The sequence below is a fragment of the Chrysemys picta genome, chromosome 1 (genome assembly GCF_011386835.1).
Source record: "Chrysemys picta bellii isolate R12L10 chromosome 1, ASM1138683v2, whole genome shotgun sequence".
NCBI classification, from domain to species: domain Eukaryota; kingdom Metazoa; phylum Chordata; order Testudines; family Emydidae; genus Chrysemys; species Chrysemys picta.
In genome coordinates this window covers 103512620-103531079 of record NC_088791.1, presented here as the reverse complement: position 1 = coordinate 103531079, position 18460 = coordinate 103512620, and the positions used below count along the sequence as shown (strand labels likewise).

At 43.8% G+C, this 18460-nt stretch overlaps 1 protein-coding gene across 5 annotated transcripts in view; it reads right to left on the bottom strand.

The window, feature by feature from the left end:
• The window catches only part of ATP6V0A4 (ATPase H+ transporting V0 subunit a4), a 54660-nt gene that overhangs the window by 17501 nt on the left and 18699 nt on the right, over positions 1 to 18460 (bottom strand). For all 5 annotated transcript variants that reach the window (XR_006174775.2, XM_008171137.4, XM_024107783.3 and 2 more), the window contains 7 exons: positions 17816 to 17898; positions 7562 to 7655; positions 5243 to 5455; positions 4385 to 4535; positions 3950 to 4089; positions 3181 to 3338; positions 1632 to 1725 (listed from right to left, as the gene is read on the bottom strand). Coding sequence is in view for 4 of the 5 variants with exons in the window: in XM_008171137.4 (XP_008169359.2) it covers positions 1632 to 1725; positions 3181 to 3338; positions 3950 to 4089; positions 4385 to 4535; positions 5243 to 5455; positions 7562 to 7655; positions 17816 to 17898 (933 nt within the window). In the remaining variant the exon portion in view is untranslated. The remainder of the gene's footprint in view (positions 1 to 1631; positions 1726 to 3180; positions 3339 to 3949; positions 4090 to 4384; positions 4536 to 5242; positions 5456 to 7561; positions 7656 to 17815; positions 17899 to 18460) is intronic.

The following is an 18460-nucleotide window of genomic DNA, read 5'->3' as shown; positions in this document are numbered from 1 at the left end:
CTAAGGTGACTATTTCTCTTCAAGGTATAAAGGCATCATACCATCCTGCTAACCCTGCACAAAAGTATTTTAAACAAAAGAAACAAGCCAGGCCTTTATAATGAGTGAACTGGTTAAATCCCATAGAAATGTTCATATTAAAAAAGTAGAGAGACAAGATGGGTGAGGTAATATCTTTTATTGGACCATCTTCTGTTGCTGAGATGAGAGAAACTTTCAAGCTCACCAACAGAAGTTGGTCCAATAAAATTTATTACCTCACCCACCTTGTTTCTCTCACATCTTGGGACTGACACGACTACAACAACCCTGCAAACACACTAAGAAATGTGTGGCATTGTCCATTTCTTCATTGTTATGATTACTGTTAGAACTTTCAGCTAAACCTGTACAGTATTGGAGAGAAAAGCTGCCATCTAGTGGCCTGCTGGGCTCATCACAGTTATTCTTGGCTGCTGTATGCTGCACATCTACATTCCAGTTAAATGACACAGCTGGGATAATTGCTTTGTTTCAATAAAATCCAATTAACTAAAAATAATTATGCAGCAAAGCCCAGGTCCTGCCCTAAAGCTAGCTGACCCAGCCACTGGTGGGTTACCAGAGTGCAGGGGAATCCTCAGATGGCATACATAAAGCCACTGTAATTAATGTCTTCTATGCCCAGACAGTGGAATATGCCCTTGGTCCACTTATGCCCTCCTCCCCCCACATCCTTGGATGCCAGTATAGCCCATTGGGAGAATTAGCAGCCAGAGTAAATAAAAGCGTATGACTCTTCTAATTTACACCAGTGAGTGGACACAGATGGTCCCAGGAGTGGGGGAGGGAACATACAGGTGGCTTAAACCCACTTTAACGCCACTTCTTGAACTGCAGTGAATGCTTCTCAGCTACACTTCCAGGTCTGGGCTTAGGACATTCATATGTTACTGTGCAGCTATGAACTAACTGAGGGTTTCTTTGCCTTGTTTTTTGAAAATGAAATCACATCTAGCTCTTTTACCAACAAGGGCAGGCTGGATGAGACTGAAAGGGAAGTAGGGAGATTGGTGCTAGTGACCACTTGGTGCTAACCGAATTTCATACACAGCATGAAAGAAACAGATTCTCACAAAATTGTAACGATGGGGTATTAGATTTCAATACCTCAAATTTTGAGACATTAATAATCTTTACATTTTAGTGCTTTAAATGTTCAAATCACTGTGCACACATTAAGGAGTTAATCCTCAAATCAAAATGATGAGATAGATAGGTACACATTATCATCATCCTTATGCAGATGGGTAAATTAAATCCACTGACTCACAGGCAGAGCAAGAATTAGACTCAGAATTTCCCAAGTGCCAAATCTATGCACATACCTGCAGACCACACGGCCTCTATCTATTGGTCATGGCATGAGGGGAAGGAATATCGTACTCAAATCTTGAATGCTGAAGATGAGCACCCTAAAAGACTCCATAACTAAGGCATAATGGACTTGCAAAGAGCAGGAAGTGGCCAATGTGGCTTCGGGAGGGATTGCTTGCATATTTGAAGGCAATACACAAGCAGCTGATGTACTAGATCTGTAGAAGCGGGGAGGGAATATAACTAAAGATCTTGGACCAACTGAATTTTATTACCGGATCAATTCCAAACGGATATGGATTTCCTGAGTAGACTCCAGGGACTGCTGGATCCAACTGCAATACTTGATTTTCTTCAAGAACATGTGGACTACAAAAGAAAAGAGAAGAGGCAGTTTCTTACTGCCTCAGCCTGAGGTGTTTCTCTATCTAGAGTGCTAAGTACTACAAAATTAAACATTTCGTTTACCCAAGGCCTACAGTGGCATTGTGTGTGCGCATATGCTGTGTGTGTGTGTGTGTGTGTGTGTGTATGTGTACATACATGTATATGCTGGATATACAAGGCCTGATACTCCTATTCCAGCTACAATGGGTCTAGGAGGAAACACATCAAGGTAGCATCTGAACGATTTGGGAAAGTCCCAGCACTTTGATTGCTCACATGGTCATTGAAAAGTCTGAAATCCACCTATCCCTGATGTGTTGGATACTAGGGGCAAGATCCTCACCCTCATTCCAGCCCCTTCACACCAGGTAAAAGAGCTGGAGGGAGCAGTATAAAGGGGCTCTAAAAGCCCTGTAATCTGGACAGGAGTGGGGGTCCCCCAGAACAGGAACTGAGGAAAACTCATAAATCTGCCTTCCAGGATCCCCCTTGTTAGCATCATAAGGACCATGTTGGTGGCAGAACTGGAGGTGGGACTGGAGCCTTAGCACACAGTTCTGCAGAGGTTCCAGGCAGTACTGCGGCCCATAGGGAAGCCAAGGGGAGGCTGCCATAATTTAGACAGGCCCCCAACACTGTTTAAGTTATGGCAAGAGCTTCCCAAGCTCCCGGAGCATGAGAGTTCTGGTACATCAAAGAATCTCAGCCCAGGAATTTATTGGGCCTTGATATTTCTCGGATACTGACCATGAAGCCGAATAGTGAACATAAGAACGGCCATACTGGGTCAGACCAAAAGTTCATCTAGCCCAGTATCCTGTCCTCTGACAGTGGCCAGGTGTCCCAGAGGGAATTAACAGAACAGGTAATCATCAAGTGATCCATTCACTGTCGCCCACTCCCAGCCTCTGGCAAACAGAGGCCATGGACACCATCCCTGCCCATCCTGGCTAATAGCCATTGATGGACCTATCCTCCATGAACTTATCTAGTTCTTTTTTTGAACCCTGTTATAGTGATATGGGGATGTGTACAGGCAGGGGAGGAGAGAAAGGGGGCAGGGCAGGCTCCGGGGATAAAAGGGGGCTGGGAAGGCGCAGTGAGAGGCAAGTGGAGGAGTGAGAGAGGTGAGGAATGGGAAAGCCAGGTCATACTTCCATGTGCTGGGGTGATGGAGTCCACTATGCCTATGATGGCCCCTCCCCAAGTCAGCAGCTATTTTAAGTATCTGTTAAAACAGACCTGGATTTTGAGATGAGATTTGTCCAAATGTGAATTCAGTCATACAGCCTGGTTCATTCACACGTGAATTCACCCCAGGGATTCAGCCCAGCCTCACATGCATCCTCAGCAGGTCTCTCTTTTAATCCCCATGGAATAAAATATTGTTCCATTATGTGTCATCTTCCTTTTGTTTTTACATCATTTACCACTTACTTCCACGTGTTGTTTCTAAACATGGGGCGGGTATGCCAGGAAGAACCGAAGATGTTGAAAGATTTGGAGAAGCAGTCATTGTAGATAAAGCCAGTATAAATGGAGAATATGCCCATGAGCAGGATCAGGTAGCGCCCACCAAAGAAGGTGTTCCAAATCTGCAAGGGAAGAATTCAGGGAGAGTAAGCAACCATCACACAACAAAACAATGCTCGCATGGTGCACCATGCCCCGAGAGAGGAATTATTTTACAGAGTCATTCATTCATTCATTCATTCATTCACTCACTCCCTGTATTTCCAGATGTTCATGCTTGGATAAGATGTTCCTACAGAAATGGCCTAATTTCAGAAGTGTTGAACACCCAGCGATATTAATGGGAGCTGCTAGCTGCTCAACATTTTTGAAAATCAGGCCACTTACTTAGATCCCTAAAGGTGGATTTAAGAGCCTGACTTTAGGGTCCGACTTTTGAAAACTTAGCCTCAATTTGCCCACATACAAATGCCAGCTACAGTTTTGTACAGACATATATGTGGGTGTGTGAAACTGCAGGTGTAAAGTTAGAGCATGGTTGGGGCGATCTGGCCCTTTGTGTTATTATTAGGCAGAGGAACTACTTGCCAAACAGCTTGGCCTCTTAGCTCCTCTGAGTTTTACAGAAGAAAATTCATTTAACATTTTGGGGTTTAGATGCTTTCAGTATTGAGTAAGAGTTTTGGAACCCGTTGCAAGGCTGGCAGGATGCATTCAGCCCTAGGAAACTCACCTCATTATTGCTTTTCTGGGCCAAAAGTGTCTTCTCGTTAGTGACCATCCAGAGGGCGAAGCCCAGCATAACAGCACCGTGGCCACAATCTCCAAACATCACCGCGAACAAGAAGGGGAAGGTAATTATAGTGTATGGAGCTGACGGAAGGAGACAGACAGGAGCTCAGTTTCACTGAAAGACCTCAACAGGAATCAGCTTTTTAAATCAACCACTAGGGTCAGAAGGCCAGATTCTATGCCATGTGTAAAGGGGTGCAGTTTCACTGAAGTCAATGGAGGTGAACTAATTTGCACCAGCAGAGAATTTGGTTCAGCTGTGACATACATGGTTTTGGATCACAAAGTGTGGTCAGAGACCAGAGGCCCTTCCCGCTGACCCATGCCCTTGGCAGGATCTCATCTTCAGGCTGCAACAAACCATGTGTCTTTTTACCTGGATTCATCTCCCTGTAGCTTCCCACACCATAAGCATCCACAATGTTCTGAAAGCCTGCAGTGAACTTGTTGGTTCTGTTGAAGGTGGGTGGGGCCATCTTAGACTGTACTGCAGTCAGGATAGGGGAGATGGTAGAGCCGCTACGTTCCTGCAAACGGGCGACAAGGATGGACGTGAAATGGTGGGGGTGAACATTAGCCTGTTCTTACTAGTCACATCATGCTGTTTTGCCAAAAAACCTCGCCCATGGAATAGTATTTGGCTAGTGAACCCTGCCCAACAGGTCTGCATTATATACCCCTTTAGCCCACTGTCTCCCAACCTTGAAAGCAGGTTCCCTCAGGAGACAGGATAGACAGACTAGCCCCAGCAGACTCAGGGCACAGTGTTGTTGGGCAGAACTCCGCATTCCTACACCTTGCTCACTTCCCGGAGGCAAACATGCTCCCACAGCCGCAAGTGAAGGGGCAGACAGCTCCATGACAGCCGCCCACCTCTCCTCCTTTCTCTGAGTGGACCTTATGCTGCTGGGTGCTCAGAGCAACTCAACGCAGAGCTCAGCTCAGCCACGAGAGCACATGTGGCCCAGGGATGCCCCCAGATGCACCCGTGGATGTTCCCACCCAGCCTGAGCTGTGAGCATCTCTCGGTCAGGGAATGAGGACAGGAGCCACCGGAGCCGGGAGAGCCAAAAATAAGAACAGACGAGGTAAAGGACAGGAGAGAGAGAAAAGAGAGGGACAGACCAAAAAACTGGCAAAAGAAAAAGATGCTACGGTGGGTCCTGGGAGTCCATTCCGAAGCAAGAAGGGGGCTCCAATAAAAAGTGGTTGGGAAATGCACTTAGCCCCTCACCATTCCCTGCTGGAGAGCTCTTTTTATCCTGCCGGAGTCAGCCATTGGGAACCAGATCTCGGCGATGACGCACTGCTGGGTGACGTCAATGTTACAGCAATTCAGGATGTGGTAGATGGCTTTGATTTTCTTCACCTTGATCCCCCAAGTCCACACGTTCACAGCCGCCTCGCGCAGCAGCCGCAGGCGGTGCGATTCCGTTTGGGTGATCACCTGCAAGCAAAGCAGGAGCAATAGTGAAGCAACAGAGACGTATTTGGTGTGGTGCCCTTCAGCTGCATTTTAGGGAAGCCTGGGGAAGGATTGCAGGTATTTAGTATGAGTCAGCCAAACACCCGATAATGGCATTCAAAGATGTCTGAACATGGACGCAATTTGTCAATCTCTGGAAAGTTGAAATACTGGGGGGATTTATCGCAGCTTCATTCCTGTTAATTCCAGCTCAGTAGCTGATACTGCAAGGCACATTTTCCTGACCCATGAAATTTAAAGCTCTGCTCATTGGGAGCTTGGTCCTAAAAGGGGCTGAGATATTTCTTGCAGACACCGAGCACCTTCAACGCTCGATGACACCTTCAGGAGTTCTTGGGCAACAATTGTAGGATGTAGGATCAGGCTCTAGTTTGGTCTCTCTCAAGAAGGCCTCCATAGCTAACAAGCATTGAGAGGAGTCTGGCTGGCTGAGGCAAGCAGAATTAAAAGCAAAATCCTGACCAGCTGGCTAGTCAGCAGTGAGACCATTGGGGGGTCACTCTGACATGAGCATTTAAGAAAGGGGATGATATCAAGTCAAATAAATGTCTGCGTCTCCAACTGCTAGATGGGACGGTCTGGAACAAGGACAGAGAATGAGGGCTGCCCACTATGTTGCACGGAGCAGCATTACAGAAAGTTTGCACAACATAAAAACCAAAGCTCCACACCCAATGTATCGGTCTCATTTTCAAATAGAGGAAAATCCGTGTTTTTATAAATGGGTGGGAGCGTTTTATTTTAACTACAGCACTCTTTCAGGGCCCCATCCGGACTTCAGCAGCACTACTCACAAAGTGGAGCATGGGCCACAGAACTGGACGCCTAGTTCGTACCCCGCATCCTTACTATGCCACCATCCTGCCTTACAGGTTAACATGGGTCTAAATAGAGGCTGGGTGACAAAAGTCAAAGCAATCCAAACAAATGACTTTTGGAAAGCTCAGCATGATTCAAAGACAACAGAATTCATAGACTATTTAGGACATTGTCAATGCCAACTAACCAGTCAAATAAATAGATTAAAGGCCCAATCCAAACCGATGGGAGTCTTTCTACAGACCGCAATGTGAGTTCGATCAGGCCCTTTAATAGCAAAGGTCACGTGTAGGATAAATTATCTCACAAACACATGGATTTTTAATATATCACACGGTTATGCAATTTATCACGTGCCGTTAGCCAACTCAGCTGCTCAGCCAGTTTCACTAGGACGACTGCTAACATTCCAAATCTCTGAGCCTCGTCATTCAACTGCCACTGGGTTCTTTTCCCCAAAGGAACCTGCCAAAGAAACTTTTCCTTATTTCCCCTCAAATGTGGACTTTTCCCCACAAAATTACACCTGCCAGAGGCAATTTTCAGTTCTGCCGCTGTCAGAGATTTAAGGGTTGAGATTTCAAAGTTAGAAACAGGAGGTGGATACCACTGGAAAAGGGAGTTCCCTGGCTTTCCAGTGTGGTTCAGGACTTGTTACTACACCAAGGACCTGAGAGATCAGCCATTTTAGGTACAGAAAAGCTATTTCGGGTATTTTTAAAGGTTTTTATGGTGCCCTCTGATCCCTATACAGTTGGACCAGGGGGCAAAGTGTTTGTATATGAGAGCTGAGATCTCCATCCTCTGCTAAAGCTATTGCACACACAAAAATAGTTCCAATAAAAATGTGTAAAACTCTCTAAAACACTTGTAAAACAAAATTTTCTGTCACGTATGTGGGACATACATGATGATGCAATGTGGTGCATATATTTTACCAGCAGCAAAGGTTGGACAAACACCTGTCAGGGATGGTCTAAGTTTACTTGGTCCTGCCTCAATGCAAGTGGCTGGACTAGGTGACTTCTCAAGGTCCCTTCCAGCCCTACAGTTCTATGATTCCATGATTACCTATTCCTGGATCCTCCCCTCACCACCCTGATCCTGAAGTGACTGTACATGGCCAGACCCCTACTTGTGTGTGGATCCCTACAGTTGTCAACTGGGCTCCCCATGACCATAGGAGCCAGTCTGTCTGCACGCAGTCAGTCACAGGATCAGGGCCTAAATAAAGGTAGTGTCACTTACTGCATTTAAATCCTCAATCCTTGCGTTCACACCATCGGCCATTTCTCGACGTTCAGCAGCAGACTCTGGACAGGTATATACTGTAGCACGAAACCTAGTATGAAGAAGGAGGAAAAGACACAGTCATACTTACTGTTGCTATGCACAGTTATTTGTAAGACTATTTGCACACGCTTTTTAGTTGAAAACTGGTCCCCATCTCCACTTCATGCACTGAGATGCACTGGCACTGTAGCTGAAGTGCAGTTATACATAGGAACCTCCCTCAATCCAACAGTAAATGGGACTCTCATTCTGTGCTGTGAGTTAAGGTACCTGATTTTCCTTAGGCCATGTCTATACATACAGCTCTGCAGCGGCGCAACTGAATGGATACAGCTGTGTCGCTGAAGCACGTCTGGTGAAGACGCTCTCTATACTGACAGGACAGCGCTCTCCAGTCGGCATAAAAACCCCACCTCCGTGAGTGGCATAAGCTATGTTGGCAGGAGAAGCTCTCGCGCCAGCGTAGCGGTGTGCACAGAAACACTTACGTTGGGGTAACTCATGTGGAATATTCAAATCCCTGAGCAGCACACATTTTGCCGACATAGGCTGGCGTGTAGACCTAGCCCTAGTGGAAAGGATTTTAAAAAGTGACAAAAATAACATTTTCTGCAAAGCCAAAGTGGGTGAGGTAATATCTTTCATTGGACCAACTTCTGTTGGTGAGAGAGACAAACTTTCGAAAAAAGAACAGGAGTACTTGTGGCACCTTAGAGACTAACAAATTTATTAGAGCATAAGCTTTCGTGGACTACAGCCCACTTCTTCGGATGCATACAACAATCAACAAAGGATTGAATAAGGACTCAGACAAACTTTCGAGTTTACACAGAGCTCTTCTTCAGGTCTGGGAAATGTACTCAAGAGTGTCACAGCTAAATGCAAAGTGGAACAGCTTGTTTAGCATAAGTAGTTAACACATAGTTGAAGGGAACATTCAAGGTGAAGAGGCCGATTAACACTAGTGGGTTACAGAGTGTGGTAATAGGCCATAAACCCTGTCTCTCTATTCAGGCCATGATTTTTAGTGTCTAGCAAAGTCATGAATTTAAGCTCCCAGGCTCATCTTTTGAAGACGTTGTGCAGGCTCCCTTTGAGGCTGAGGACGGAGAGGTCAGATATAGAGCGATTGCTTTGTGAAAAAATTGTTCACCGACAGGCAGTCGGGTGTTTTTGTCTTTTTTGTGTGTATCATTTTGTTATGTGAGTTCATTCAAGAGCATAGTGATTGTCTCATTTCACCCGCTTAGCTGTTATTGGGGCATTTAATGCAGTTTCTGAAAAGTCAGTCATGTAACGCTGCTCTACAGCCAAAATGCTTCTGAAATAAATGTAGTCAAACTTTACTAATTCTGGGTCACTGAGAATGAAAATGATGCTTAAAATTGTTGATTGGCTCTAGTTTTCAAGATATGCTATTGGGTCAGTATATACGACCCTTGACTTGGGAATGGCGGAGGATAAGTGAGTTATAAAGGGAAGGGATCTCAATTTAAACCAGAAATGACTAAAATACATCTTTGACTGGATCTATGAATAAATCTATGACTGGGTTTGGACAGTACTTGCTTTTTAGGCAAAACAATGAATGATGCAATCTGAAGCTGGGATTGCGTCATACATGATATGAATTGCATCATGTTATTCCTAGAAGTCATGGATGATGCAATCATAACGAAGCTTACATCACTCTGCTGAACAAATTGCCCTAGATCAGCTCTAGAAATCATACAGTGTCGTGCTCTCTTATTTGTCAGTGTTTGATTTTGCAAAGGGACACATTTCTGTTTAGCCAAAGTGAGCAGAGATGCCTTGTACTTGTGTGAACAGTGCAGATAACTTCTGCTATGTTTGTGCTGAAGTGACTTTTGCATCACAAAAGCGCAGTATAACCACTATGGTTAAGAAACCCTATCACCTTTATTTTGGCTGCAAAATTGGAGATCAGGACAAGAGGTGGGCCCCACACATATGCTGCAACACTTGTGCAACAAATCTTCGCCAGTGGTTGAACAGGAAAAGGAAATCTATGCCTTTTGCAGTGCCAATGATTTGGAGAGAGCCAACAGATGATACCAGCAATTGTTACTTCTGCATGGTGCCTCCAGTTGGGAAAGGTGTGTCAAAGAAGAACAAGTGGACTGTGCATTATCCAAACATTCCATCAGCTATATGCCCAGTACCCCACGGAGAAGGACTGCCAGTTCCTGATGCATCAGAATCATTCTCACTTGAGTCAGACGAGGAAGAGGAAGAGGATGAAACTTCTGGTCCTGAACCATCAATGTCACAGGACCCACATTTTCTCCCATCCTCCTCCTCTGAACCACACCTCATAACACAAGGTGAACTGAATGACCATGTCAGGGATTTGGAACTACCCAAGAGTAAGGCAGAGCTGTTGGGCTCCAGACTACAGCAGTGGAATCTCCTGGCAGGTGATGTTAGGGTTTCCATGTTCCGTGACCGTCAAAAGGATCTTGTCCCATTCTTCTTCATGGAAGGTGATCTTGTAGCCTGCAACAACATCGATGGTGTGATGGCAGCCCTCAACATCGTTCACGATCCAGATGAGTGGAGACTGTTCATTGATTCATCGAAGACGAGTCTTAAAGCTGTTTTACTGCATAATGGCAATGTTTTGCCATCAATTCCAGTTGGTCATGCAGTCCATATGAAGGAAACCTATGACAACATGAAACAACTTTTGAGGTGCATAAACTATGACCAACATCAGTGGCAGCTTTGTAGCGATTTGAAGGTTGTTGCTCTCTTGCTTGGTCTGCAGACTGGATACACAAAGTACTGCTGTTTTCTCTGTGAATGGAATAGTCGTGCAAGAGATTCCCGCTACATCAAGAAAGATTGGCCATTCCGACAGTCATTGGAGCCTGGGAGGAAAAGTGTTCAGCATCCACCACTTGTTGAATCAAGGAAGATTTTGTTACCACCCTTACACATCAAGCTGGGTCTGATGAAGAACTTTATCAAGGCCATTGACAAAACACAAGCAGCTTTCAAGTACCTCCGTGGAAAATTTCCAAGGTTAAGTGAAGCTAAGATAAAGGAAGGTGTCTTTGTTGGTCCTCTGATTCGTGAACTTCTTCGAGATGATGCATTTGACCATGCACTGCGTGGCAAGGAAAAGACGGCATGGAAAGCCTTCCAGTTAGTGGCAATAAATTTTCTCGGAAACAACAAGGCAGACAACTACAGGTTATTGGTGGAAAACCTCCTCAAGGCATAAAAAAGCCTTGGTTGCAACATGTCACTAAAGATACGTTTTTTGCACTCTCATCTAGATTTTTTTCCACCGAACTGTGTAGCAGTGAGCGACAAGCACGGCGAGCGATTTCACCAGGATATTGCAACAATGGAGAAACGCTATCAGGGCAAATGGAGCCCATCAATGCTTGCAGACTATTGCTGGACAGTGACAAGAGATGCTCCATTTAATGAATACAAGAGACAAGCCAAGAAGCGCCGAGCAGACACTGAATAGGACTAAACTATGTACATAATGACAGGTTTCAGAGTAACAGCCGTGTTAGTCTGTATCCGCAAAAAGAAGAACAGGAGTACTTGTGGCACCTTCTTTTGCGTAGAGACTGTCCGGTTTGGCCAATGTACATGGCAGAGGGGCATTGCTGGCACATGATGGCATATGTGCAACCGGACAGTCTCTACGCAAAAGAATTAATGGACACAAATCTGACATCAGGAATCAAAATACTCAAAAACCAGTGGGAGAACACTTTAACCTGTCTGGTCATTCAGTGACAGACCTGCGGGTGGCTATATTACAACAGAAAAACTTCAAAAACAGACTCCAAAGAGAGACTGCTGAGCTAGAATTGATATACAAACTAGACACAATCAACTCCGGTTTGAATAAGGACTGGGAATGGCTGAGCCATTACAAACATTGACTCTATCTCCCCTTGTAAGTACTCTCACACTTATTATCAAACTGTCTGTACTGTGCTAGCTTGATTATCACTTCAAAAGTTTTTTTTCTCTTAATTAATTGGCCTCTCAGAGTTGGTAAGACAACTCCCACCTGTTTATGCTCTCTGTATGTGTGTATATATATCTCCTCAATATATGTTCCATTCTATATGCATCCGAAGAAGTGGGCTGTAGTCCACGAAAGCTTATGCTCTAATAAATTTGTTAGTCTCTAAGGTGCCACAAGTACTCCTGTTCTTCTTTTTATGTACATAATAGTTTTTTGCCTTTTGTTTCATAATAAATTTTATTTATATAACCCTTTTGCTGATTTTTAAAGTGTTACATAAAGAGGACAGGTGAAATATTATCATGTAAAGCAACCATAAACACATGAAAAGACCTAGGTTTACAATTTATGATTAAAACTCTACTATCTACACAATATACATAGACATAAAATGTAAAAACTTAAATATCTTAGAAACAGTAGCCAATCAGTTGTTTTAATTGTCATATTTGAATTCAGCACATCAAAATACATAATAAATAGCACATTTTATCTCTGAAGCAGACGACTTCTCAAAAATTGTAGACCAGTGTAACAGATCAGCCAATAGATGGCCCTGTAGCACCAAGTCCTTACAGTAGCCATTCACTTTTATCTTTGCATCACAATTGCAAAATCAGCTTATCCCCAGTCAGTGAGCTGTGACTAAGCAATGCTTAAGAGCCATCATTGAGGAAAATGTTAATAAAACCCAGTTAGTCTATATCATATGTTTTCCATATTTATTTGCTAGTGTAAACAACTAAAATCGAGAATGTACAGTATTGTGTGTTATTGTAGACTGAGGCCAGGCCTACACTAGCAGCGCTATACGGGGATAGCTATAGTTGTAAACTACGTCAGCAAAGCACTCCTTGCATGAATGCAGCTATCCCAGCAAAACTGCAATTTGTATAGTAAAACCACCCCCCAAGTGAAACAAGCTATACTGGTGAAAGCCGTTTTGACACTGTAATTGCATCTACACAGGGAGCTTCACTGGCACAGCTATGTTGGTCAGGAACCACACTTCTTCACACTCCTGACTGACACACCTATGCCACCAGAAGCCTGTGGAGTAGACTTGGCCTATGTCAGTCTAAGTGTCGACACCAGTAGAAGCACTTTTATATCAATAAACCTATGTTCACACTGACAGGGTTTTGCTGATTTAACTGTGTCCTCACCCACAACTATTTCACATTTGGGGACAATATATACCTTCAAGTCAGCGGCACTGCTATGGGTATCCGCATGGCCCCACAGTATGCCAACATTTTTATGGCTGACTTAGAACAACGCTTCCTTAGCTCTCATCCCCTAACGCCCCTACTCTACTTGCACTACATTGATGACATCTTCATCATCTGGACCCATGGAAAAGAAGCCCTTGAGGAATTCCACTATGATTTCAATAATTTCCATCCCACCATCAACCTCAGCCTAGATCAATCCACACAAGCGGTCCATTTCCTGGACACTACTGTGCTAATAAGCAATGGTCACATAAATACCACCCTATACCAGAAACCTACTGACTGCTACACTTACCTACATGCCTCCAGCTTCCATCCAGGACACACCACATGATCCATTGTCTACAGCCAAGCTCTAAGATATAACCGCATTTGCTTCAATCCCTCAGATAGAGACAAGCACCTACAAGATCTCTATCAAGCATTCTTAAAACTACAATACCCACCTGCTGAAGTGAAAAAACAGATTGACAGAGCCAGACGAGTACCCAGAAGTCACCTCCTACAAGACAGGCCCAACAAAGAAAATAACAGAACACCACTAGCTGTCACCTTCAGCCCCCAACTAAAACCTCTCCAGCGCATCATCAGCGATCTACAACCTATCCTGAAAGATGATCCTTTACTCTCACAGATCTTGGGAGACAGACTTGTCCTCGCTTACAGACAACCCCACAACCTAAAGCAAATACTCACCAGCAACCACACATCACTGAACAAAAACACTGACCCAGGAACCTATCCTTGTAACAAAGCCCAATGCCAACTTTGTCCACATATCTATTCAAGTGACATCATCATAGGACCTAATCACATCAGCCATACCATCAGGGGCTCGTTCACCTGCACATCTATCAATGTGATACATGCCATCATGTGCCAGCAATGCCCCTCTGCCATGTACATTGGCCAAACCGGACAGTTTCTACACAAAAGAATTAATGGACACAAATCTGACATCAGGAATCATAATATTCAAAAACCAGTGGGAGAACACTTTAACCTGTCTGGCCATTCAATGACAGACCTGCGGGTGGCTATCTTACAACAGAAAAACTTCAAAAACAGACTCCAACGAGAGACTGCTGAGCTGGAATTGATATGCAAACTAGATACAATCAACTCAGGATTGAATAAGGACTGGGAATGGCTGAGCCATTACAAACATTGAATCTATCTCCCCTTGTAAGTATTCTCACACTTCTTATCAAACTGTCTGTACTGGGCTAGCTTGATTATCACTTCAAAAAAATTTTTCTCTTACTTAATTGGCCTCTCAGAGTTGGTAAGACAACTCCCACCTGTTCATGCTCTCTGTATGTGTGTATATATATCTCCTCAATATATGTTCCACTCTATCTGCATCCAAAGAAGTGGGCTTTAGCCCACGAAAGCTTATGCTCTAATAAATTTGTTAGTCTCTAAGGTGCCACAAGTACTCCTGTTCTTTTTGCGGATACAGACTAACACGGCTGCTACTCTGAAACCTGTACAGGGATAGTTACAGTTAATGCACGGTATGCATTACTAAGGCCTTGTCCACACACAAAAGTCTACACCTCCCCTAATCTGGATTCAGCCATACCAGTGTAAATGTGCTTATACCAATATAATTGAGGCCTGGTCTACACTTAGACTGAACTAGCTACATTGCACAAGGGTGTGAAAAGCCCCCGAGCGCTGCAGTTAAGCCGACCTAACCCCAGGTGTAGACGCAGCCAGGTAGACTGAAGAATTCTTCCATCAACCTACCTACTGCAACTCAGGGAGATAGATTACCTACAAAGACTGAAAAACTCCTTCCATTGATGTAGGAATGGTCTACATTATAGTGCTAGGCTGCAGCTGTGTCACTGTAGCGCAAAGTGTAGACTTGGCTTTATTCCTGTACAGGAAGGGGAATAAGCGATATTGGCATAAAACACCTTTATTCCAGAATAACTAACCACAGTAGGGGGTTGTACTGGTATAACGATAGCAGTTTAAAAAAAAAAATCACACCAACAGTTATACCAATACAAAAATTACACATAGAGCAGGCTGTAGTTTGTGTTACACTCATGTAGTGTACACTGACAGGTTTTCTGGCCTGTTCACTGGGACCTTCACAAAACAAGACACACATCTCATGAGGCTCTCGCAGTGGATAACATTTTTAACTACATAAAATAAATGAGTGTCAGGTAACATGATAGCTTCTACCTATACACAGATTTCTCAGTCATTAGCTGTTTGATTCATGCAGCGATGGCATAATGTCTAGTGTTCATGCCATCACTGTCATTTCAGGGGATGTCACAAAGGTTGTATTGAGCTATGGCGCCATGAATCAAACAGTTGAAAAAGAACACCTAGAAGAGAATGCTTCGTTTTTTACACAAAGATACGTGGTCAGATTATCAGCTGGTGTATCAGTGACCATTCCATTGATCATTTTAAAAGACAGCACGTGCCATGTCTCAAGGCATGTCACGGTCTCAAGGCATGTCATGGTATGTTTCCCAGAATCAGTTCTAGCCCATACATGAAGTAGAACAGTGGCAAATTTAACAAAACACACAGCAGTGTATTTGAGCCCTGTACAACAGGGGTTCTCAAACTGGGGCTTGGGACCCCTCAGGGGGTCGCAAGGTTATTACATGGGGGTTTGCGAGCTGTCAGCCTCCACCCCAAACCCCGCTTTGCCTCCAGCATTTATAATGGTGTTAAATATATAAAAACATGTTTTTAATTATTGGGGGGGAGGGGTCGCACTCAGAGACTTGCTATGTGAAAGGGGTCACCAGTACAAAAGTTTGAGAACCACTGCTCTATAATCAAACAATATATCTTTACCTAGCCTCCCACTCTGAACAGGATCTCTAACCACAAACCATCCTGCAAAAGAATCCCAGGGTTACTAGCCCTGCTTAATTATCTCCAGCTTCTTATGCTTCAGAGCTCTTAGCCCATCTTTTAATTGGTATTTTTAATCAAACTTGAAAGCTTATTCCACCGTGCTGTAGAGTTCCTACATTTTGCACATTATCACAGCAATGCTACTTTGATCGTTTAACAGCCCCTTTGCATATTAAATATCGCCTTTGCCGTAATGACAGACATCTATGAAAGTTGAAGGAGAATTCAGCAGGGAACGCTTACACTGATAAACCCATTTTAGCATTCACATTAGCATCTAGGCAGCCACCAGCTTAAGAGAAAGGGAAAAATCTCCTCACTCCCACCCCTCCGTCTCTTTAATAAATTTGTGCATGGGATTAATGCTCATGAAATTGGCAGACTAATGTTATCAGTCAGAGCCAAGCATATTGCAAGTGAGGGATGTGCAAGCATTCCATATACTATTCCCCCAATCAAAGCTTATTCTGACCTGTAAAAGTCCTGCTATTCCAATCCAGGATTTCTGCAGAATATTAACCATTAATGGTTGTGCTTAATTGTGCACTGATGATGTTGGGTTTCTGATGTGAGCAAATGCTTTTTAGGGACTACAATAGCACCACCAACTTCATTTCTACTTTTAAATTAACCAGGATTAGGAGAACCCACGGGCATGTCCACAGAGCCACTGCTCAGTGTCTGCTTCCCACAAAGGAGGAGTCTGCTTCAGCTCTCAGGTAGAGGGTATAGGTGTTGGTGCCTAACGCCCTTTGAATTCCAATGGGATTTGAGTACCTAACTCCCTTAGGCTCCCAGCTGCAGCCCTTTTATTCAAGGGGCAGAGGTTCACGCTTTTAGCTCTGGGGACCTGAGTTCAATCCGCACTGACAACCAAAATGATGATGGTTCTTATATCTACTAAAATTGTTTTCTGAAAAATTCCCGCTGGTTCTACAACGGGTTGGGCAGCAGCACCAGTGAGAGCCCAGGCATAGACAAGCCTTCAGGCATAGTCGTTGCCATGTTCCGTACATGAGAAATGTTTGTTGTTGCTTATTGCAGCACGTTGTAAAGGCAGCCAGTAAGGGACTGATCCCGCTCCCATTGAAGTGAAGGGCAAAACTCCCATGGATTTCAATTATGCAGGAGCAGATCTTAAAGGTCAGATTGTCAAGCTGGAGCTCCACAGTCAAAGACCTTTGCTGGAAAAATTCCCCTTCCTGATCCAGTCCTGACTGAGCCTAGGGACCAAGGAAAAGACCCACCCACCAGATGGCTGTGTCAGGTATGGTCAGTTCTGGTTCTCACATAGAGTTCTTTCTTGGAGTCATCCGTGCAAAAATCTGCCAGCCTTAAGACTTCGGCTAACTATGCCGAGCGGGGGGTTAGGTATGAAAACGGATTCAGTGACCATTAATCAAATCTGACTTACACAATACAAAGCCCATCAGTACTGAGAGCTATAAAACAGTAACACAGTATTCAGACCTGATTAGGTTTTTTTTAAAGTTTGCTTAACTGGGAATGAGACAGAATGTTTAAGATTTTAATTTGTATTCTTTGCTGTTTCCTTTCGACACCAGTTAAAGAGACTAGCACAGAGGCCAGCAGTTAATTGAGTATAGAAAGGTTTATTAAAAATATAGCCCCAGATCCTTTAAACAGAAGCTTAATAAAATTTGTCCTAAATTTTCCAACATGACTAGAGATTTTAGGGATCCCCAGTTTTGGAGTTCCCATCTTCTGACACCCTAATAAGTGCCTGATTTTCATAGCGTGGGTGCTGAGACCTTCTGAAATCCAGACCCATTAAGGTATCCGCTTAGAAATCTAGAAATTGAGGCTCCTGAAATCTCTAGTCACTTTGGAAAACTGAGGGCCTTAATTTTAAAATGCCAAAGTGATATATATTTTTATTATTAGACACAGCAGAATTGAAAAGCATGATGGAGCAAATTGATAGAGCTGACAGCGGAGTGTTGGGAAATAATCTCTACTCCCAGTCTCCTTTAGTCAATCCTGCCAAGTAAACACCCCCGAAAGAGTCATTGCTACTTTCTCAACAGCCTGCCTTACCCATCACAAATCTTCTTGATTTTTTGGTTGAGCTGCTCTCCTTGATAGAAGATAATGAACACATTCTTTTTCATCTGTTCCTTCTGAAAAGCAATGCAAGCAGATTTTAAAATGCTCATAACAAAGTACAGCACAGTTCTGAAAAGGGAAGATATTTAGTCACTCTTTCAAGAGCATTTTTTTAATAGTTTTCCAGGAACAATAATTAGAACACAAAATGCTGTTCAGAGGGTTTCCCCTGGCTGAAAACACAAGGGCTAGAATATCTGTTGCAGGCTGTGTATACTGGAGACAGAAGGCCAGCAGGAGTCATAAGTGTAACCCTCAGAGGAAGCAAAGAACAGGGCTTCTTGGGCACAGAGCTTGCTGGAGGGACAGACTTGGAAATTTCTGAGCAAGAAAACTGTTGTTTGTTTCTACTGTGTTCAAGGACACAGAACTTTGTGTACACTTTTGTAAATAAACAAGAATACACCAAGAATGTACCTAACTATGAGTCCTCATCCTATTGAAAACAGTCCTACAAGGCCCTGATTATTGGCAAACTGCTCAGACCAAATGGGCAACAGTGATCATAACAACTGAGAATGGGGAAAACAAAGATCTGTTGTGTTTTAAAGAGGGCCTCCCAGCCGCATACTTGTC